Source organism: Stegostoma tigrinum, chromosome 8 (genome assembly GCF_030684315.1).
Source record: "Stegostoma tigrinum isolate sSteTig4 chromosome 8, sSteTig4.hap1, whole genome shotgun sequence".
NCBI classification, from domain to species: Eukaryota; Metazoa; Chordata; class Chondrichthyes; order Orectolobiformes; family Stegostomatidae; genus Stegostoma; species Stegostoma tigrinum.
The window spans coordinates 32732700-32757011 of record NC_081361.1 but is presented as its reverse complement, the minus strand read 5'-3'; the positions used below and the strand labels follow the sequence as shown (position 1 = coordinate 32757011).

At 44.1% G+C, this 24312-nt stretch overlaps 1 protein-coding gene across 1 annotated transcript in view; it reads right to left on the bottom strand.

Moving 5' to 3' along the window:
• The window catches only part of aldh9a1a.1 (aldehyde dehydrogenase 9 family, member A1a, tandem duplicate 1), a 45186-nt gene extending 21239 nt beyond the window's left edge, over positions 1-23947 (bottom strand). The window contains exons 1-3 of the mRNA XM_048539264.2: positions 23600-23947; positions 16344-16489; positions 3451-3580 (exon numbers count right to left, since the gene is read on the bottom strand). Coding sequence (XP_048395221.1) covers positions 3451-3580; positions 16344-16489; positions 23600-23765 — 442 coding nt within the window. The 5' untranslated portion in view covers positions 23766-23947. The remainder of the gene's footprint in view (positions 1-3450; positions 3581-16343; positions 16490-23599) is intronic.
• Between the last annotated feature and the right edge of the window lie 365 nt (positions 23948-24312).

The following is a 24312-nucleotide window of genomic DNA, read 5'->3' as shown; positions in this document are numbered from 1 at the left end:
ACTCAGCTTTCAAATTCGACCTTCCAAAATGCATCACCTCGCATTTATCCAGGTTGAACTCCATCTGCCACCTCTCAGCCCATCTCTGCATCCTGTCAATGTCCCGCTGCAGCCTACAACAGCCCTCTATACTGTCAACGACACCTCCGACCTTTGTGTCGTCTGCAAACTTGCTGACCCATCCTTCAATCCCCTCATCCAAGTCATTAATAAAAATTACAAACAGTAGAGGCCCAAGGACAGAGCCCTGTGGAACCCCACTCACCACTGACTTGACTGCTAACTTTTTGTGACTCATGCACACAGATCCCAAAATCCCACTGCGCTGCAGATCTCTGCAGTCTCTCCCCATGCAAAATAATATTCAGCTCCTCTAATCTCCTTGCTAAAATGCATAACCTCACATCTTCTCCACCCTGCAGTCGATCTGCCAAACTTCCACCACTCGCTTAACCTGTCTATAGCCGTCTGTAGACTACGCCTCATCATCACTACTTGCCTTCCCATCTATTAATGTATTTTCTGCAAATTTGATGATAGCACAGAGACTTCTGTCATCCAAGCTATTTATATTGTAAAAACTTTTGGCCTCAGCAATGATCTTTATGGTACACAACTCGTTCCAGCTCTTGAAAGTGCCCCTTTTGTTCTAATTCTCTGTCTTCTAATAGTTAGCTAATCCCTTAGAACTTTGACGCATAGTCAAAATATTAGAGCCGGATCACTCAGTGGTGAAACTAAGAAATATTTCTACGCACTAAGGGTATTGATCCTTATCTAAGGAAGAATGTAAATACACTGGAAGCAGTTCAGAGGCTTACTAGAATAATCCCTGTAATGGACCAGTTGAGAGGCAACTTGATTGAAACACAAGATTCCGAGGTGTCTCAACAGGGTGGAGATGGAAAGGTTGTTTCCACCTTTGGGAGAATCTCGAGCCGAGGGGGGCTCTGTTTTAAAATAGGTGAGCACCCATTTAAGATAGGATAGGAACAGGCCTTTTTTCCCCCTCCCACAGAAGGTACAGTGTCCTGGGAAGTCGATTCATCCAAAAGGCAGTGGAAGCAAAGTCTGAATAATTCTAAGGCTAATGTAGGTAAGATACTGCCAAAGAAAGAGATGAAAGGTTCTCAGGGTTAGGTGGGACTGTGGAGTAATCAGACTGGGTACAATCTTATTCAACGGCAGATCAGGGTTGAGTGGGCTACTTGGGTTCCCATTTCTTATGCTCATAGAAGTTCAGCAAGGACAATAGAACAATTGTTAAATACTCCCATCGCTGAAGGTGGGCCGAGGCAAGGTTTTCACCCATTAGTCTATTTGTGAATAATACACAATGAAAACTAAAATTAACAGGTTTTAAAGAAACCTGGAACACAGGGAGGGAATGGCCCTAAGATGTAAATAAATCCACATGTCTACTATCCACTTATATTAACACTCTAGAATACACACCATTTGGTCCTGGGAACTTGTTAGCCTTTAGGTCTAATGGTTTTCCCTATACTATTTCCCTGGTAAGTGATTGTTTTAAAATCCTTCCTCCCTTTCACTCCTTAATGTCAAATACCTTTCGCAAGTTTTTCAAGTCTCCCATAGTGAAGACAGACAAACTACTCTTCAAAGTCCTCACTATTTCTTGTTTAGCATTAACTAATTCCCCAGACTAATTGCACAAAAAAAAAAACCAACACTAGCTTTAGTCATGCTTTTCCCATTCGAGTATTTGCAGAACCTCTTACTTGGGTGAACTGACTTTAAGCCGCGAGAGCTGTTTTCTTTTAAATGTTCGATGTTTGTCGAGTGATGCAGATGTGGGATATTTGTCACAGCTGCCAAAACGTGGGCAGCGTTTTCAAAGCGGGTTGTCAACTGTGGATTGGGTTCCTCAGCGAGATTGATGTTCTCAATTAAAAAAAAAGACTCAGCCTTGCAGTTTCAGAGCATCAATCAGGCAGGCAAGAGCTTCAAGGAGGAGCTGCACGATTGTAAAAAAAAGTTAACACAACCTAAGAGACATGCACTAGACTAAGTTCCCTTAGTCTTAAAACAGGGATTGACAGAATTTTGTTGGCCAAAAATATTAAGGCATGATATTTATGCCTTATAAAAGATAGGCATGTGGAGTTACATTTCAGATCTGCCATGATTTGATTGAATGGCCAAACATGTTAAAGGAAGTGAACAGCCTCATCCTGTTTCTATGTTACACATTCCTTATACCCTTGTTCAACAAAAACAGCCAGCCCCAGATCCCTCACAAACCATCTTAGCTGGCAGGCTACTGGAGGTGGGGAGATGGAGGAGCAGAGATCATAATAATCAAACACAATAGATAATAGGTGCTGGAGTAGGCCATTCGGCCCTGCGAGCAGCACCACCATTCATTGTGATCATGGCTGATCATCCACAATCAGTATCCCTGTTCCTGCCTTATCCCCATAACCCTTGATTGCACTATCTTTAAGAGGTCTATCCATCTCTTTCTTGAAAGTATCCAGAGACTTGGCCTCCACTGCTTTCTGGGGCAGAGCATTCCATATATCCACCACTCTGTGGGTGAAGAAGTTTTTCCTCGGCACCTGGCCATAAAGATGATAGCAATGAGTATTGCTTTTCCAGAAAACAAATACCTCACTTGATATAGAAATCATGTCGTTTGTATGTGCGGTATGGCATGTCCTCCTTATCATAGACTAGGGAGAAGAGAAAAAGACCATATTGATTTTAAGTTTTGCTCTCACACCGAGAGCCTGTACGGATTATTCAGGCAAAAGACCACCTTTTGGCAAGGAAAGCCTATTCCTTGCACGATAGGCAGACACACTCAAGGAGCAAACTTCAGGCAACGTAGCACAGAGAAGTTGATTTATTTTTCCTCAATAATTTATGAAAACAAATCATTTTCCCATCTTCAACGGGGGAACTGGAGGGACGGAGGAATCACAAACATGTTGTTTCAGCAACAGAAGAGAACGGAAGTCAACTTATTGCATTCAGGTTTGCAGAATGCCTCCCAGTTTCACTTGAGAAATCCCTGAAAGGACTACCAGATGTCAAAGTAATGGTCACAGTTTGGTGCCACTGTATGGTTAAATACTGTCCTGCAGACTGGGAGAAAATTTAGAAGAAATATTAATGGGATCAACGTGTTTTGATAAAGCAACTGCAATATATCTTCTCCAATGTACTTTAGATTTGTTATGGAATAAAATTTGATGCTCGGGTTTATTTCAATGAACCTTTTTAATGAGAAAAGATGACTAGGTAGGGATTTCTAGAGCTCAGATCCTTGGCAGCTAAAAGGATGGTTGTCAACGCTGGAGTGAAGAAAAATTAGGAATTCAACTACGGTTTTACAAGACTTTGTGAAGTTGCCTTGACTTTGACTGATCAGGGCATCATTTACTACTGCAGTAGGTTCATTCAGTTTAGAAAGTTTGTCCTTACCAGCTAGAGACCCAGCAATTCCAGCGTAATATTCCACAGCCTGCCATGCTGTGTCCACATCAACTCTTGACTCGGTAATGGGCTTCCCAGTATTAATGGATTCTACGATTGCAATATCTTCTCTCTGTTCCTATGTTGGCATAAGCCAAATAGTTCAGTGCTTTGTACAACAGTTCACAGGACAAGAGAAATTTTCTTTCACTTGATACATTCATACTAACGTATCCCACCCAAACAATCAACGCAGAAGCTAGGAAGTGCGCAATCTCCTTTACTCCTTAAATGCATCCCCAGCATTTTGTTTCGAGGGCCCTGGAGTGTGCGCTTTAGTACTTCCAATCACATCCTTCCCCAGTCCCCATCCAACCAATTTTTATAAGGTTCCCATACTGTCACCTGCAACAATGTCAGGCTCTGTACTCATCAGATCATTCTCTAACATTTCTGCTACTTTCCATGCAACGTCACCAAACATTTTCTCACCCAAAGAAGAGTCAGACTCGAAACGTTGACTTTGTTTCCTTCCCCCAAATGCTGCCAGACCTGCTGAGTTTCTCCAGCTAGCTCTTTTTTTTTGTTTCAGATGTCCAGTTTTCACAGCTCTTGGTTTAGTTTCTGTCTCTTCCCTCTCTCGTTTTGATGTGCTGAAGGCTTTGCTCCCTCTCCCTTAATCTAGGGCTCAAAAGCACTTTTAAAGACAGAGATGAGGGAAGTGGTTTTCTCTTGGAGGAGGTTGTTAGCATGGGGTATTCTCCTCCCCAGAAGGTAATGATGGCTGGGTCTTTAAATACATTCAAGGCAGAAGTACATAGATTTTGTATTGACATGAGATTTTAGAGTTAAGTTGGGGGGGAGGGTGGAGGAGGAAGGGTGGTGGTGGCGGGGGGTAGAGAAAGAGGGGCAGACAGGCAAGTGGAGCACAGACCAACACCAGATCAAGCTACAATCTTACTGAATGATGCAGCAGGCTCAAAAAGGGCCAAATGACCTATTACTCCTAAATCCCTTTCCCATTGTATTCCGCGCTCAGCAGGCCACTACTTTTACACTGGGAGACCAAACTGTAGATAGGTCAACGGGTTTGCACTATACCTCTCTTGAGTCTGCAAGCAAGGCCATCATCATTTCCTCCCCGTTCACCCTCAGGTTTCTCGGCACCTAGTATTTGGGATCAGTGACCTGCTCCCACTCTCAGCTTCCTGTTCTTTACCTCCAGAAGTGAATGGAATGCATGTTCAAGAATCCACCCCTCATCCTTCAACTCGGCATTCTACCATCATGTGGATGCAACCTCTGAGTTCAACAATTTTACACCGCGATCATTTCTTTTGTAAGGTGTGGAGTTGTTGTTCTCCGAAGGCCAGTGTTCACGTTCTTGCCATTCACACCACCTCCAGACTAATGTTTTATTTCTCTTGCCTCATTTCCAGTCCCTTTGGCACTGCGTTATGAAACTACGTCAAACGTTGTTTTAACCAGCACCCTTGATAAACCCGCAAAAGTGATATACCTCAAATATCACCAAGTTTACCGTACTATTGCAATCTCCATGTGAGAAAGCTCGCTGCTGGTAATTTTTATTTAAAGAAAAGTTGCATTGTTTGCAGTATATATAACTTAAAGTATAACAGTATTGCGTGTACCCGCTGCATTACGTTTCTCAACTTAATGTGCGTGTTTTTACATGGATTAATGTGGATCTCTTGATCAACTGGAATACTTGATTAACAGCACATTCCTGGCCCCATAGGTGCCAGTTAATAAAAGGTTGGCTGCATTTTGTCATTTAATTTTTCCTGCCTCTCCCCTCACTCAGTTTCACATTGGTCCACTTCCCCATCCTCTCTTCCTTCACTCGGTAACTTTCTCACCTTTCCCAGTTCTGATGAAAAGTCTTGGTTAACTTTGCATTTCTTTCCAGGAATGCAGCCAGCAAGTTCACCACCGACTTTCTCAGAGATAGTAAGAACTGCTGATGCTCGAGTCAGAGATAACACAGTGTGGAGCTGGAGAAACACAGCAGGCCAGGCAGCATGAGAGGAGCAGGAAAGCATTTCGGGTCGGCGCCCTTATCAGAAATGGGGGAGTGGGAAGGGAGCACAGAAATAAAGAGAGAGAGAGGAGGGGTTGGGCTGGGGAAAGTAGGTGGGATGATGATAGGTGAGTGCAGGTAGGCCTAAGTGGGGATTGGTCAATGAGATGGGAGGAGCCGTTATGTGGGAGGTAAGATGGACAGGTTGTGTCAGGTCAAGGAGGTGGGGCTGTGAGGGAGAGTTGGTCATGGGATGAGGCTGGGGATGGGGAGATTTTTGAAATTCTTTTGTTTCCAATATATTCACATGCTGTGGACCTGTTATCTTTAATTACCCCCCAAAAATACTTATCTCTTTAATCTGGTAACATCAAGCACATGAGGCCATTTCAGAGGGCAGCTAAGAATGAATTACATTGTTGTGACTCTGGAATCAGATCAGGTAAAACTGTCGGATTTCCTTCCCTGGAGAATATCAGTAAGCCAGGCGGAATTTTAGAATAATCCTGCATCTCATTGTCACCACTACTGACACTAGCTTTTCAATCCAGGTTCTAGTTTACTAGAATTTAAATTCTCCAGTTCTCATGATGAGATGTTTCTAGCTAATGGTTTATGGATCATAGTCCAGGAAGAGAAGCACTAGGCTATCATACACGATAAAGTCCCTGTAACAGAACCTCATCTAGGTGTTCAAAAAGGCTCACACAGACAAACTAGGGAAAAATGTGCATTTTTATAGACTGCTTTTTAATGCCCCCAGGGTGCAGAAGGCACTCCATGGCCAAGAAAGTGCTTGTTTCAAAATGCAGTCACTGCTATGATGTGGGAAAACTCAGCCAGCATAACGTACACAGCAGGATTCCGTAAGCAGCAACAAAATAATGGCCAGATACTTAAACAATGGAGCGGAGGAATAATTATTGGCCAGAACACCAAGAGAGAACTATCAGGCTTCCTTTTTAAAAGGATCACGTGCACCGTTTTACGTCAGAGTCACAAATCAGCAGCACAGATAAACATTCTTTATGCTCTGAGCCCCTCACATTGCCTGCAGTATCAGAAGAAAGTTGGGATCACAGTACTTCTCTCCATAAAAAGCCAGAAAACTGGAAATGCGAGTCATCCATGGTATCTGAGCAATAGCTGGAAACATGTAGCCAGACAGCCACATCCTCAGGGAGAAAAGACATTCAATGGTTTCAGGCAGTTCACAGGATCATATAACCCTCAACAGTGCGGAACTAGGCCCTTCGGCCCACTGAATCCACGTCAGCCCTCCGTGCAGCATGCTACCCAGATCCACCCTATCCCTGCATTTCTGGTGGCCAGTCCACCCAGCCTGCACATCTTCGGTGGGCGGGAGGGAAAAAAGAGCACCCGGAGGAAACCCACGCGGACACGGGAAGAGCGTGCAAATGCTGAGTCACACCAACCCATTGCTTCTCTCCATGATCCTGAGCAGTGGCCTGTGAGACTCCAATTTGGTTTTGCTTCCAACACTGGAAGTAATTTAAAAAAAGCCAATCTTCCGACTGTCAGATCATCAAACCCTGCAATAACCTTTGCTAAACTGTTCTGCCCTTTGGGCAAGTAGTGTGGCAAGGGTGGAGCTTAGATTTCAAACAAATGACAAACTGTTGAGGAAATGGCGGCTGGGTTAGTCACTGCCAACATGGTAACTTTACAAATGACACTTCAGCCAAGGACAACTGCATGATAATGCCTCGGCAATGCTGGCATGCCGGTAGGAAATTTGAATGGCACAGGAAGACAACTCAAGGAATACATCAGCGATGGCACAAAATGGGGGAAGAAGAAAAGAAAGCTCAAATTCATTAGAATCCCGACGGCGTGGAAACAGGCCCTTCGGCCCAACGAGTCCACACCGAACCTCAGAGCATCCCACCCAGGCCCACCTGACCTACACACCCCTGAGCACTACGGTGGGCAATTTAGATTGGATTAGATTCCCCGCAGTGTGGAAACCAGCCCTTCGGCCCAACAAGTCCACGCCACCCCTTGGAACATCCCAGCCAGACCCATTCCCCTATAACCCACGCACCCCTGAACGCTACGGGCAATTTAGCATGGCCGATCCACCCAGCCTGCACACCTTTTGGACTGTGGGAGGAAGCCGGAGCACCTGGAGGAAACCCACGCAGACACGGGGAGAATGTGCAAACTCCACACAGACAGTCGCCTGAGGGTGGAATCGAACCCGGGTCTCTGGCGCTGTGAGGCAGCAGTGCTAACCGCTGTGCTGCCCCTCCATTCTTCCACCAAAACATTTCTGTAACCATGGTTCCCATGCTTGGAAACAAGAGGATGCACATTAAAAAAAAATCCTACACTTAGCATACTACTGAGTATAGCCAGAAGGACAAACTCAAAAAACATTAAGTGAGGTCACTTGTATTCATTTGTAAATTTCTTCCCCTATCCGAAGGATTAATTTCCTTTGCTCCTTGAAATCTTTACATACCAGTCCCCCATCTGTGAAGGCTGAGATCATTTATTCCCATGCAACAACAGCAAGGCTGCCAGAAACGTACAGCTCGATACAGCAGCTGGGGGGAACCACAGCCAGACCAAAGCGGCCTCTGGAAACAAGCGCAACAGCTGGGCTGTCGGACCATGAAGCTGGTCGAACTAAAAGCAAAAACCGCACGAGCCCAAGCCGTAGCGCTCGCCTGCTGAGGTGCTGCGCTCGGCGCCTCTCCAACCTGAAGGCGACCCAACTTCCCCTCTCTTCCTCAGGGTCTCAGTGTTTGACCGATTGGCCGCGTGCCCTCGAACAACCCAGTCATTCGGTGGCTCGGCTCCTAATCCCACCAAGTACTAGCCTGTTTGCGAATTTTGCACAGTGCCAGAATGGAGTTCAGCTACAACACACTGGGCAGCAAACTATCCTACAAAGGAAGGAACAAAGAAGTAGGCCATTCAGCCCCTTTTTTTCCAGCCTGTTCCACCATTTAATGAGATCGTGGCTGATCTATGGTCTGACTCCATACAACTGACTTTGGTCTATATCTCTTAATTCCTTTGCTGAAAGCATTATCCACCTCAGATTTAAAACTAATAAATGAGCCATCATCCATTTCTGACTGTGCAAGAGAGGTCCAAACATCTAGCGCTCTGTGAAGAAGTGCTTCCGAGCATCTCTTCTGAATGGGCTGGCCCTAATTTTTAGACTGCGTCCCCTAGTTCTAAAAATGCCCAACCAGTGAAAATAGTTTACATTTATCCACCCTGTCTTTTTCTGCTAATATTGTGAAGGCTTCAAACAGGTCCCTCCTGAACCTTCTAAATTCCACGGAAAACAGCCAAAAGTTAGAGTCATACAGCACAGAAACAGAGATCTCACTCCAACAAGTCCATTCTGAGCATAATCCCAAACCAAACTAACACCACCTGCCTGCAATCAGCCCATATTCCTCAAAAAATATTTACCTAAAAGCCTTTTAAATATTGTAACTGTACCTGCATCCACATATAACCTCTCCTCATAACTTAACTCCGGAAGTCCAGGCATCATTCTCGCAAACCTGCATTGTACTCTCTCCAAGTCTAATCTATCCTTGCTGAAGTGTGACACCCAGATCTGCTCGCGGTGCTCCAAGTGGGGTCTAACCTGGATCTTATATAACCACAGCATAACGACACATTATCCTCGGAAGTATGGTATCAGAAGAATGTCTAGCTGCGGCTCCTGGGACTAGAATAATCAGGAGGAAAACAGTGTACTAGGTCTGGTATAAGCTCACCACCTCCCTATTCCTTCTCAGCTGTTCACAATTCAATTTCATGACAATATTCTGATTATGAATCTATAAAATGTTTCATCCTAAGGATTAGCCTGCTTTTGTGCGCTTTTCTGGAGGGAGAAGGGCTTTAGTTTAACTTATTTTGTTTCGGTGTATGAAACCAAAAGTTCAGCTCGTCACAAATTAAATTGCAAGCCACACAATTCAGAATTGGATTACAATTTGGCCACAATGAATGCACAGTAGCAAATACAACAATCAGGATTTGTGCTAATGGCCAAGTGACAGCAGATGTTGTGCAGTGTAGCACTGAGCCACAAACTTAAGCAGGGTCCTGGTCTCAAAGTCCCATTCTGTTCTGAGTCAGGCCTGCAGTGAGATGTGAATACTGTAGAGTGGGCATCATTTTATTGAGTCACTAAATTGGAGTTCTGGAAATCCATGGAATGGGAGTTCAAACCCCATCTTGGAACTTAATAAAAAATAAATCTGGAAATTAAAGTGACAGCATCAGTAAAACAAGAACAAAAGAAAATCATATCGGTTTCCTGCTTTTTTCAAAAAAAAAGGCCAAACTTATTTGGGAAGAGGAAAACCAACCATCCTTGTGTGGTTTGGCCTATATGTGACTTAAGTCAGCATTCTCATCTGCCTTCCATGCATCTTCTATGCTACCGGTGTTTCATGTAGATCAGCACAAGCTTCACTGGACAACTGGGAGCTTTACCTCACTGCTCAATGGTCTATATCAATTCCCAAACCCAGTGTTCCTCTCTCTTTCTCCATAAACTCATCTATCGCAACACAATGCCTTCCTAACCCCCATCTCTGATATCCCTTTTCCTCTGATTCTGACCTCTTGGGTTTCACCAAGTTCACCCCCCCACCCACTCTACTGTCAGTTAGTTCTAAGAAACGAAGGCTGGCATCTAATGCCTCGTCATTTCAAAAACTTGCATTTATATATCACTTTTAACTCCGCAGGTCCCTTGCCAAACTTCCCCACAACTCTCCTTCTTTATGATGCTCCTTACAAATTTACATCTTCAACCAATCTTCGGGACATCTGCCCCAGTGGCTGCTGATGTGGTGTGGTGCCAAAGCTTGTTTGATATTGCACCCGTGAAACACCTTGGGATTTTTACTACAAACATACCCAGATGAACAAAAGCTGCTGTCGTTGAATGGGCAATAAACAACAGGGTCCCCTACTGGCCTGGTGCACAAGTGCACAGCCGAGTGTGACACCGAAGCACCTCAGCTTGAAGTGTTCCCGATTTGGCTGGAGATGGCTAATTTTCTTGCGGGTGAGTAAGGGAAACCAAAGGCTCCCTACAAAAAGTGTTCCCACTCTGGAAATTGCAGACGTGCAGCTAGAGGGGATCAAAGTAATAATATCAATCTTCAGCACTCAGTAGTTCAACGTCACTTAAAGAAAATAGTTGAGATCCAAATGAGTGACAACTTCATTCATTCATCGACTTGGCCATCTGATTCAGTAAACCGCAAGGCTCTGGATTCCACTCCAAAAGATTTGTACACCCGAGAAACTTCAGCACAAATCTATATTTCTGCTTTGTCTTTTAATTCATTCAGAGGATGAGGGTGTCACACATTAGGCTGGCCTATCTCCAACTGCCCAGAGAAGGGATGACAGTCAACCACACTGCTGTAGGTCTGAACTCACGTGTACATTAGGCCACGCGAGAGTGGAGGATTTACTTCGCTAAAGGGGCACTTGGTGAACCAGATGAGTTTCTAAATGACACTCAACAGTAGGTGCGCTTTCACCATTACACTAGCATTTATTACAGATCTAATTGGGACTCAAATCCATGTCCCCAGAACCAACAACCCGGGGTTCGGGAATACCAGTCCAGAACCAGTACTTGCGGAATATGTATCAGAGATAATGGGAACTGCAGTTGCTGGAGAATCCGAGATAACAAAGTGTGGCGCTGGATGAACACAGCAGGCCAAGCAGCATCTTAGGGCTATGTCACTATTTTCCCTTACTTCATGGCTGCAGCTTTCTTGAGTGGGAAATCTGAAAACAGATACCTTCAAAATCTAGACCAGAGCCAAGCAAGTCTCCACACCATTTACAAATTCGACGAGATGACTGGATCTGCAATGCCAACAGTGCGAGAGTTCAATTCCCACACCAGCTGAAGATACTGTGAAGGACTCTCCTTTTCCACCTCTCCCCTTGCCTAAAGGTGACCGTCACGTTAATGCACCACTAGCTGCCTACCTCTCATGACAGAGCAGCCCCTTGGTCCAAAATGACTGCAGCAACTTTACATTTATCATTGCAATCTATGTGACAGTGGCTATTCACCTCCTCAAGATCAACTGCCCTCTGGTGGCAGTATTAAGTACGGTCCAGATGGAAAGCCTTAAAACTCTGTACCAAATCGACAACAGACATACATGATCTACATACAGCGGGCAATGACTGAAATGTTGTTGCCCATTTGACGGAGGACCTGGTAGCCACACTCAATCTGTTAATCCTGCATACAAGAAACTTGGCATATTCAATGAATTTAAAAACAAAATCATTCATGAGATATGGAGATTACTGGCTGGGCCAGCATTTATTTGTCCATCGCCAAATATTCTCGAAAGGTGGTAGCAAACTGCCCGCTTGAATTACTGCTCCTAGGTGGGGCATTCTCAGGTTCTGAACTGAATGCTGCCAAAACCAAATGATGCCTTCAAGGCAGAGATTGACAAATTCTTGATCTCAGAAGGAATCAAGGGCTACAGGGAGAGTGCAGGGAAGTGGACTTGAAATGGCCATCAGCCATGATTTAAATGGCGGAGTGGACTTGATGGGCCGAGACACAGGAGTGGAAGTAAGGCCATTCGGCCCATTGAGTCACTCCGCCATTTAAATCATGGCTGATGGCCATTTCAAGTCCACTTCCCTGCACTCTCCCCGTAGCCCTGGATTCCTTGTGAGATCAAGAATTTATCAATCTCTGCCTTGAAGGCATTTAACGTCCCGGCCTCCACTGTGCTCCGTGGCAATGAATTCCACAAGCCCACCACTCTCTCGCTGAAGAAATGTCTCCTCATTTTAGTTTTAAATTTACCCCCTCCAATTCTAAGGCTGTGCCCACTGGTCCTAGTCTCCCTGCCTAACGGAAACAACTTCCCAGCATCCACCCTTTCCAAGCCATACATTATCTTGTAAGTTTCTACTGGATCTTCCTTCAACCTTCTAAGCTCCAATGAATACAATCCCAGGATCCTTAGCCATTCATCGTACGTTAAACCTACCATTCCAGGGATCATCCGTGTGAATCTCCGCTGGACACGCTCCAGCACCAGTATGTCTTTCCTGAGGTGCGGGGCCCAAAATTGAACTCAGTATTCTATGCGGGGCCTAACTAGAGCTTTATAAAGCTTCAGAAGCACATCACTGCTTTTATATTCCAACCCTCTTGAGATAAACGACAACATTACATTCGCTTTCTTAATCACGGACTCTACCTGTAAGGTAACCTTTAGAGAATCCTGGACCAACACTCCCAGATCTCTTTGTACTTCTGCTTTACAAATTTTCTCACCGTTTAGAAAATAGTCCATGCCTGTATTCTTTTTGCCAAAGTGCAAAACCTCGCATTTGCTCACCTTGAATTTCATCAGCCATTTTCTGGACCACTCTCCTGAACTGTCTAAATCTTTCTGCAGCCTCCCCATCACCTCAGTACTACCTGCCTGTCCACCTATCTTCGTATCATCGGCAAACTTTGCCAGAATGCCCCCAGTCCTTTCATCCAGATCATTAATGTATAAAGTGAACTGCTGTGGCCCCAATACTGAACCCTGCGGGACACCATTCCGAAAAAAGAGCCTTTTATCCCAACTCTCTGCCTTCCTCTGGATTCGAAGGGGACTGTCAAAAAAAATGCTACTGTCTTTAGTGACACAAGCGTTCAGGAAAAATTCCTGCAAAACTAACTTTGATGATGTGAACACTGTTCGAATGGCTGAAAGGTCTCTCTCTGCAAAGTTGAAGAAACAACTTTCAGAACAACGCAATCGCAAAGGAAAAAGACGACCCTCTACAATTCTCCTCAAGACTCAGTGGTATTGATGCCAAGGATTGGGACGTATTCACGGCCAAATCATTCAAAACGGCTACAACTTGCCTGTCAAGCTAAATCATCCTTAGAATCACAGTGTCTGAATGATGAGGCAGAACAGCAGCAGAGAAAGACAGGAAATGGATGCAAGCCCTGCACTCAGGGTCCATTCATTTGCTGGAACTTTCTGCCTCATGTGGCCACAGACCTGGAGGTTGAGAAATGGTCTGTCCAGTCACGTGGAGAATCAAGGCAGAAGCCTGCAGCCTCGAGTAGATATCATCCTCAAATCTAGGGGCAATCAGTGATGATGGTATCAAGTGACTGGATATCTGTGGAACTTTCACTTCGAGTCAGTGCCTTCATGAAGTGGCAGTAAATGAAGGGAACCAAACTGAAAACCAACGACCAAAAGAAATACCTCCACAAAACAAAAACATTTCTCACCCCAACTCATATTTCCCTGTATAGCAACTTAAACTCTGCTTTCCTTCTTAAGGATACATACCTACGCTCATCTGACATTCTATACAAATAATACTAGCTCTCTTGATTTCTAACCGGTAACACCATGTAAAAAACTTCATGCACATCTTACTTGATTTCGAATTATAAAGCACCATCCTAGGATGATGATCAAGCAAACAATCCTCCGGGATTTTTTTATCCCCCCATAGAAACAGTCAGTGAACAGGCCCTTTGCACAACAAGCCCACACTGACCCTCACAGTAACCCACCCAGATCCAATCCTGAACACTACGGGCAATTTAGCACAGCCAATCCGTGGGAGGAAACTGAGTACTTGGAGGAAACCCACGCAGACACGGGGAGAATGTGCAAACTCCACACAGACAGTCGCCCGAGGGGAAATGGAACCCAGGCCCCTGGTGCTGTGAGGCTGCAGTGCTAACCACCGAGCCACCGTGCCGCCAAGTTACCAATTTGCAGACTTATTATCCACACTTGTGCTACTTTAAGGCTCGACTATCTAACGTTCCCCTGACAGAACTCCCCTATTTAGCAACCTCTGAACTTGAACCTCTAACACCCATAATTCTCCAGCCCGTATTCTAAGTTACAGTAATTCCCGCTCAACAATTGCCTCTTTGTTGCTGGCCTACATTAGCTCCTGGCCAGTAAAGCTAAAACACTAATTTTCCCCGACTATTCAAATCCCTTCATGGCCTCTCTCCTGTAAGATCATGCAAAAATCCCCAATATTAAAACTTCTGGACAAAACCCTGGATTTGGGACAAGAGTCCTGGACTTTCAAAACTTTTAAAACCAAAAATGAAAGCTGAAATGAGTCTGCGGGAAGTACACAAGCAGCAGAGGTGGGAACGGAGATATGCTGGCTGAGAGTATTGTTCTGCCTAAAATCTCAATTTACACCTCCTCTCCAAAAGGACAATTGACCGAAACCAACAGAATCTAGCCCGAGATAGTATGGACAGCAGATGTTGGAGTCAGAGATAACACAGCGTGGAGCTGGAGGAACACAGCACGCCAGGCAGCATCAGAGGAGCAGGAACGTTGACGTTTCGGGTCAGGACCCTTCTTGAGAAAATCTAGCCTGAGACAGCTTTCACATTCTGGGCTACACAGTGCAGACAGTGTGGGGCCTGCAGAGACACTGGACAGTCAATCTCGGTCGAAACCCATACTACAACCATCAGAGAGCCAATTAAAATTCAGAACATCAACAGCTCAGTTAATATGACAAACCTGAGGAGAGATAACAGTTCACGCAGTCAGTATAATTCGATCTCACTCGAAAGCAACAATGAACTTCTGCATAATCAGCTTCCCCACAAGCTTCCGCCCCTGACAAGGAGTTTCTGAAGCAAGACCCAAGAGAAGTGGAATCAGGAAGCAGAGCCAAGACCATCACCAGAACAAAGGACATCACAGTGGGGTGGGGAGGGGCAGGGGGTGACTAACCAAGTGTTATCTGAACAAAGGCTTCCAGATCAGGGCCTGTTCTGAACCAAAGAACCTGATGGCAAAGAACTCAGGAACCAGGTACAGTTCAGAACTGCATTCTGAGTGGTGAGCGTAAACACCCGAGATCCCAAAGTTACGACCTAGCTAGCACGGAGGGGAAGGCGGGTGGTAATAGTGCATTGGGACCCCCAAAGATAGGAATTATGATTAAAAAGTCTAAAATTAAAACACTCTCGTTTCCTGGTGTCAGCAGGAGTGTTTGTCTATGGTTATCTAGTCACTAATGTATTTAAAGTGCTACTGTTCTCCTGTGTAAAGATTACTTGATTTGTTGCATCGCCTATTTTCTCATATTATAATTGCCTTTTGTATTTTAAATAACTGCAGCGATTCTTTTTGCCCTGAAACATCTGCCTCTTCATTTCATATTCCCTAAATAAGTCCAGTGTCCAGACCCAGGGGTCTGGGAGCAATTTGAACCGCTTAAAGAATAGAAAACAACTGATTCCAAACCAGAACCCCACGCTCCTCCCACTCAAACTCTGCCGGTCTTACAACTTTCAGATAGCTCAGGTGTTGTTAACATAGAGCACATACCCAACTTCCTTCAGCTTTCCAGTGATGTCCCCAGTCGCAGTCATCTCAGCACTAGACTCTGGATTTCCCACCTCAATCCTTTCTGCATATCCACCATTCTCTTCACTTCAAAGATGCACTTAAAACCGTCCTCACCTGTCTTAATATTTCCTTATGTGTCCACTGTCAAATTCCATCAAACTCTTGTACAACCTTCCTCAACAGTTGAAGTTAATGGGGATATAGAAATTCAAGTTGTTCATACATAGAACATTACAGCACAGTACAGGCCTTTCGGCCCTCGATGTTGTGCCGGCCTGTCATACTGATCTCAAGCCCATCTAACCTACACTATTCCATGTACGTCCATATGCGTATCCAATGATGACTTAAATGTACCTAAAGTTGGTGAATCTACTACCGTATTCTACTGTTCGTATTTCAGTCATTCAGAAAGATAGATATATCCCTCTTACTCTTATGAGTCTTGCAGCCTCAAGTAAGATGCGGCCTCTTTCTGACCCAGACAGCTGACTCCAGCTTCTATATGCTTCTTTAGAGCTTTGCACAGCGAGGTCCACTTCCTCCTGGTTTGCGCAAACAAAGTCGCATATCATACGTCCTACAAAAGAAAAAAGAAACAGGTAAGTGCTGAATCAAACACTCCAAAATTGAACTAAGTAAAATAGTTCAGGGTTTCAAATTTGTTCCACCAAACCACGCAATCATGGGAAACAGTCATCTAGAAAATTGCAAAATTTGATCACCCGCCCACACTTAACTCATTCATGTAGGGCACTGTCCACAAGACTAAATCATATTCAAAACAAAATCGATGCACTGCAGATGTTGTGATCATTTAATGAAAACAGAAAATACTAGTAAATGCTCACAATCAGGCAACATCTGTGGAAGGCAGACTTGCATTTCAGTAGCAACCTCCATGGGCCTCAAAACACACTTCAGTCTATTTAAAATACTGTAATATTGGATTGAAAACTGCGATAATTTCACAGGTCAAAGACCATTTACTCAAATATTCTGATGACAGTTACTTGACATGAAAAGTAAATTCTATTTCTCCGAACTATATTGTCATGGCCCAATTTACTTGAATCATTTCATTGAATCAGAAGTGGGCCTTGTTTCAAGCAAAGAAGCGAGGAGAGAGTGACGAACCTTAACATCAAGACATCAACTGAGCACGTGTGGTAAAGGGCTCCAGAAAAATTAGAATCCAGGGAAAACTGTCCACTGGTTAGAGCTGCACTTTACCATGAGGAAGATGATGGTGTTTGTTGGATCAATCATCTGTGTCAAAGTACACTGCTGTAGGAGTTTCTCAGGGTAATGTCCTAGGTGCAACTAGTTTCAACTGCTCTATCAAAGGCCCTCCCTGCCCCCATTATAAAAGGTCAGAAGTAGGAATGCTTACCGATGATTAGACAATGTACAAGGGCAACCAGGGATGGGCAACAAATGTCGCAGGCAGCAACACCCATAACCCACAAACTAATTTAGATTAGATTAGATTCCCTACAGTGTGGAACAGGCCCTTCAGCCCAACAAGTCCACACCGCCCCTTGGAGCATCCCACCCAGACCCCCTATAACCCACACACCCCTGAACACTAAGGGAAATTTAGCATGGCCGATCCACCTAGGCTGCACATCTTTGGACTGTGGGAGGAAACCGGAGCACCCGGAGGAAACCCACGCAGACACAGGGAGAATGTGCAAACTCCACACAGGCAGTTACCCGAGGCTGGAATCGAACCTGGGTCCCTGGCGCTGTGAGGCTGCAGTGCTAACCACTGAGCCACCGTGCCGCCCTTTGAAAAATTACCATTCTTGACTTTCCAGATTCTGAAGACCCAGCCAATATCCAGGCTGTGACCAATAAGCAGCAAGTAATACTCACCTGACAAAACAACTAGACAAACGGCCAACTCCAACAAGAGAGAATCTAACTACTTCTGCTTGTCATTCAATGCCTTCACTATCATCAAATCCCGCACAATCATCCTGGGGTGTTATCATCAATTAGAAAACTCAACTGGTCTGGCCATATGAATTCTATGGCTACAAGAGGAGGTCAGGAGGTCAAACCCTGTCAAGTAACTCATTCCTGACTCTCCAAAGCCTGTGCACTATTGACAAGCCACTGCCCGAATACATTCGCTTGACAAATGCAGTTGGAGTATGCAGGACTATGCAATCTGCATAATGAGCATAATCCATCCACCATCTCAAGCATACATTCCCTCCACAGCTGACACGTGTACCCATCTGCAAGACGCACTGCAGTGACTCATCAAGGGTTTTTTTTTCCCCCAAGAACAAAAGTACCTTCCCATTTCATGATAATAAAATGTGAGGCTGGACGAACACAGCAGGCCAAGCTCATCTCATGGCCTCTACCATCTAGGAGGATAAGGGCAGCAGATTTACATAAGAAAACTTCAGCTGCAAGGTCCCCTCCAAGCCACCTTATCTGTTTTAAGCAGGTCTTGGTTCACCTGGTACAAGCTATTCTAGGACCTTTTGACCTTGATCTTGCCCGAGATGACTGATGGGCAATCTGTAGTATCTACTTCCGGGCAGATGGCAGTGTTAGCGAGTTTTGATATAAATAGAAAGCGGGACATAACACCAGCGCTTCGTCGGAGGCTCACTGATGATGTTACCTAGTATGGTGACGAAGCGTCTGAAAACTAACCTTCCAGCTCAGCGAGCAAACTCACATCCGGAGATGGCAGTGTCTTCACAAGAGGAAGGGGTAAAGTTAAGGGAAGCAAGCATATAAAAAGGCAGTCCACATAGTAGCTTTCATGCCCTTAGGGTCTTCCAAAAGTGCTTTGCGGTGAATGAAGGAGGTACTTTTTTTGAGTTGTAACCACTTGCTGGATTGTAGGAAATGCTATTACTGATGTTGCACCACATGAAAAGCATACACAAGGTAAAACCTCGCTGCCATCCACCACTATTTACATCACAGTCCTCCCATAGAACATGTGCAATTACCACAGGCAGCCACCCGACTGCTGTATTCCTTTCCAACACACATGACTCACTGTCATTTTCTTAATCCAGCCATTGTAATGGCTGCTTTCTCCTACTTCCATCTACGATTGGGTCTACCAATAAGGTCCTCATGAAGCAGGCATAATTTCTCAGGCAATACTGCTACTGAATCTTCATTAACGTTCATTCTATTATTCTAAATTCATTCTAATTGCCATAAAATACAAATTTGACGAGAAAATAATCTATCAGCGGTGCAAATGAAATGAAGCTACATTTGGCAACTCCCACTACTGGCTGGCCCCTAAGTAGCTTCCTCCATACAATGGCATCTCTCTTCCTTTCAATTCCTTAGTAAACATCACCCAACAGCTTCAACCAACGCTGTCTCCATCCTTCTACACTGCCCCATCTCCAAAACCTTAACAGTTGCCTCCCAGACTCATGCTCACTTTTTTTCCACACCGACAATGTTTGGACCTCTCCAACCAGGTTTCTTAGCCCCTGCTACAGCACGGAAATACTTCCAATCAAAATTACGAATCACATCTACCTGCAACTGAAGTCAGGTTCCACATTACCCAATTCAGACACACTACCACCTCTCTCAACTTTTCCATTCTCTTTGACACCAAGATGTTTGCCCGAAATTCAACACTGGACGAGTCAAAATTTCCACAAATTCACAAAATTCCACAAACGTATTCGGTACTTCCACACTCAACTATTCAAATACTCCCCCGGATGGCCTTCCAACACCCACAAACTTGTAGAAATTAGTCAAGATAGTTTATTTTCAGTAACAAAGCAACCAGGGGTAGTAACAGATTAAAATTAAAAGTCTGTATTTGGAGACCAGTCAATATTAATATCGGTTGGGCAGCAAACACTGACCATAATATTATGCAATTTCAATTGATTAGCAAAACAGTACATCCTGAGAAATTCCGATTCACTCGAGATTTTAAATGGTTTAGTATCTGTGAAGTGACAGAGTACTTAAACAGAGTCAATTACTGAACTCAACTCACTGAGGATACTGCCAGTCACAGAAGCAAGTACCGAAGAGGCATTTTGGCCCGTTGAGTCTGCACCATCAAAAATACGCTACTACCTACACGAGTCCCACTTTCCCGTACTAGGCCCACAGCCTCGAAAGTGCTTATCCAAGTACTTTATAAAGGCTGAAGTTTCCCACCCAGGCAATGTATTCCAGATTCCCACCACTCTCTGGTTGAAGTCAGTTTTCCCCAAATCCCTTCTAAACCTCCTGCCCTTCACTTTAAAATTATGCCCTCTTGTTGTTGACCCTTCAACTAAGGAGAACAGCAGTTTTCAATTCAGCCTGTCTATTCAGTCTTCTGCAGCTCTATCCAAACACCCCCTCAGCCTTCTCTGCTTCAAAGTAAACAACCTGAGCTTATCCAGCCACTCTTCACAACAGAAAAGCTCCATCCCAGATCTCCTTTGCAGTCCCTCCGATGAAATCGTATCCTTCCTATAGTGTGGTGACTAGAACAGTATCCACTTTCACCTAACCTAAGTCCAGTATAGCTCGAACATGACTTCCCTGCTCTATGTCTATGCCATGATTGATAAAGGCAAGCATCCCGGAGGCTTTCGTAACCAGCTTATTCACTTGTCAGCTTTCAGGGCTCTGCGGACAAGCACCCCAAGATTGTTCTGTTCCTGAGCTCCTTAGGGTCTTACCATCTCTTGATTCGCTCTTGTCTTGTTCCTTCTCCCAAAGTGCATCACCTCACATTTATCAGGGTTAAATTCCATCTGCCTCTGATCTGCCCATCTGTTCAATCTATTTATATCCTCCTGTAACCTAATACCCTCCCGCTCACCGTCAACCACTCAGTCAATCTTCATGTCATCCGCAAACTTACTTATCCATCCAACATTCTCATCTCCATCATTCATGGATGTCACAGACAATTGAGGACTGATTCCTGTGGTACAGCACTGCACTCTGGATTCAGTCACACAAATAGCTGTACCACAACCCTGCCTCCTGTCACAAAGCCAATATTTGATCAACCTTGCCAAGTTACCCTGAATCACATGAGCTTTTACCTTGTCGAAGGCCTTACTGAAATCCATACAACTAGATCAACTGCCTATCCTCATCCAAACACTTGGCCAGCTCCTGACCAAGCTCCACCAGATTTGTTAGGCATGACCACCCTCTGATAAAGACAAGCTTACTATCCCGGATCAAATCTTGCCTCTCTAAATGGAGACAAATTTTCTCCTTCACTATTTTCTCCAATAGTTGCCCAACCACTGATGTTAGTTCTTTAGTCTATTGACCATTGAGTCCACCTCTATCACTATTTGTGTAAAGTGGAACAATATTAGCTGTCCTCCAGTCCTCTGACACCTCCTTTGTGGCCAGAAACAATTTGAAAATTTGGGCCAGGGTCCTGTCATTTCCAGTACATGACACATAAGTGGCAAGTCTTTAAAAGTTTATTGAAGTATAAAAAAAAGAGCAAGTAGATAAACAAAGTTGGATGGGTTCTGTGGTATTCTAGCCTTTTTCTGGTCTAGATTGCCCAGGTTCTGATGGTAAGAAATAACATCTCTGATCAGGTTAATCTGCCATATTTAGTGCCATGGACTCCAACTTTGGTCAGAGTGAGCCAAGAACTGGGATTGGCCATGTATAAAAAGGCAAGTTAGTCTTCGAGCAAGAATATTTTCAGGAAATTAATGTAATACACATATTCCAAGTCCTTTGCTCACAAGTCTCAAACTAGCCTCGACGTACATCTGTTGGTCACAGGTGTGAAGTTGTTTTAAGCTACCTTCACACTGTTTGGTGATAACTGAATGCTGTTATAGCACTGTAAAGCATGTGGTTGGACTCACATCAGCTGGCTCCAGGTGCGAGACTACCCTCAAGCGTGTATAGCTTTCAGATTCTGAAAGATGTTACACTGAAGACTTAACCTGTTCTGCTGCTTTACCACCAATGAGACACTGGTGGTCTCAGTCTTGACAGAGTGGAAAATCTTTGGGCAACAGGTTTTTCACAACCACTAAACGTGGATGTGACTGCTCCCTGCACCAAATGTTGCAGAAATTAGGTTTGCTCATTAATTCCACACTGAAGGCAGTGCAGCTTATTTAACATCACAGTTAAATGTTAGTTAGATGCTGTTAGAAACAGTACCTGCTACCACAGCACAACAAAGTACTTGGGTTATGTCAGTAGCGCATATCCTGTTCTTTGAATGTAGAATCCACAACCTCATGTACGCATGCCCAAAATATATATACACACAAAACACACTGCAACATTAACGCATCTATAATAAAATTCACTTGCGCAGCAGCATTATAAAGCCAAGTATGAGCCATAGATGGGAGATAATTGGTCAGATGGTCAAATGTTTGGCAGGTTTTAAGCAGTCTCTTTCATGAAGGTAGAGCTGTAGAGAGAGAATTCCAGAGCTTAGAGCCAAGGGTCTCCAAACTGCTATTTATTTAAAAACACTAGTGTGGCTCCACATTTACCAAACAAATTCATTTTTACAGTAATTACTGTCTTGTTTTTGTTTTCCCTACTTTTTATTGACATTGTACTCATGATTTTGTTTTAAAACTTTAAAAGTGTAAAAATGTCTTGTTTGATTGCATTATTGGCATTTACATAACAATTTTGCAGTTCTAAAGAATTGCATTTCAAACAAAAGTTTAAAAATTACTCATTATTAAGGTTACTGAACAAGCTTACTATCCCTGATCAAATCTTGCCTCTCTAAATGGAGACAAATTTTCTCCTAAACAACTGAATGGTAAAGCACTGAAAATCAGTGTTGTGCAACAGGCCAGAAATAGACAAGTGCAGTTATCTCTGAACACGCAGGATGAACTCGATTGCCAAAAGTAAGGAGGGATGTAGGTCATGGAGGGTTTTGAGAACAAGGCTGGCAATTGTAAAATCAGGATGCTGCTTGACCAAGAGCTAATCTGCAAATTAGCAAGCTGAGGGGTGATGCTGAAACGAGATGTGATGACAGTCAACATTTTAGAGGAGCTGAACTTTACAGACAGAAAGTCAGACACCATTCTAGAGTACACTGGAATAATCAAGTCCAGAGTATCATAAGAATAAGTGAGGAGTTCAGTTTATGATCCAAGACAGATGAAAGGTTACAAAGGTGGACATAGGGTGGTCTTAGTGACAGCCTGGATAAACATTCAGAAACTAATTTGACTGCAGCCATCTGGTAAGACAAAGATAATAAAGCCAAGAATTCAAATGTTCTTTGCAAATTTTAAAGAGAGTTGACTTGGTCCCAACTACAATCCTATCTACTACAGCATGAAAATCAGAAGCCAGTATAATGATACCTTAAAAAAGGCACAAGGCTTTAGCCAAAAATCCCAAACTCATGCCAACTTGCCTAGGGTTATAATGTTGACTAAGGCAAATGCAGCAACCTCAAACAAGCAGTAAATGTGCCCCATGGCAAGGTATTTCTTGGAAGTTAATTGCACCAAGAACTGTTGTATTCACGAATTACAACGCGTAGAGCTTCAATGTCGAGCAGACTTCAGTTCGGCGTGCACTCACACCAGCTGGCATTTTGAACTCTACACAAAACAAATAAACAAAACTGTTTCATTTCCAATTGTCAGGGTTAGTGGAACTTTAGAGTAAACGTGCTGCCCAATGTACAGGTTCTCTTTACCTGTAGCGGGTTCATACACCTTCTCAATCCTGCTGTCCCCATCCCCTTTGGCCGGCTGCACCCGGCCTCCGTGCCGGTAGTTCAGCGGCTCCTTGAGTTGGAAAGCGCCGGTGGTGGCGGCACGGAGCAGAGAGGGGGAAATGAGACGAGTGCCGAGGATTTCCATAGCAGGGCCTTCAACCAGAACTAGCAGCACATAAGCAAATCCAGCCCCAAGCTGTTTATTATCAAATGTTTACAGCGAGGATGCAAACTCGATAAAGGGACCAAAAAAATGCAAATACTCAATGAAGCTTGCAGCAACAGATTTACAACACGACCTTCGTCTTTTCGTTACAAACTGACCCTCCCCCGTTTTGTGATTGGAGAGAGATTTAGGATGGACAGTTGTGTGCAATGCACTTGGGCATTCTGTTATAAAGGCACTTTAACTTTGCATTATCGGAAAGGATTTTGTTTTACACGTTTAGCTACTGATGTTGCGTGTACAAGTCGATCTGTTTAGCTTTCGTTTCTGAAGCCGGCACATTATGTTACCGCACCTTAAAAATGATGCTCATTTGAATGATTGTTGTATCTCCTGGTGTCAGAGAAAGGGGGGTCAGAAAGGGCAGGGGGACAAGTTGCAAAGATCATAGATAATTCCAGTATCAACCTGTTCAGGGATGTTGTTCTACACGCTCTGGAGCAGATTGGACTTCATAGAATCCCTA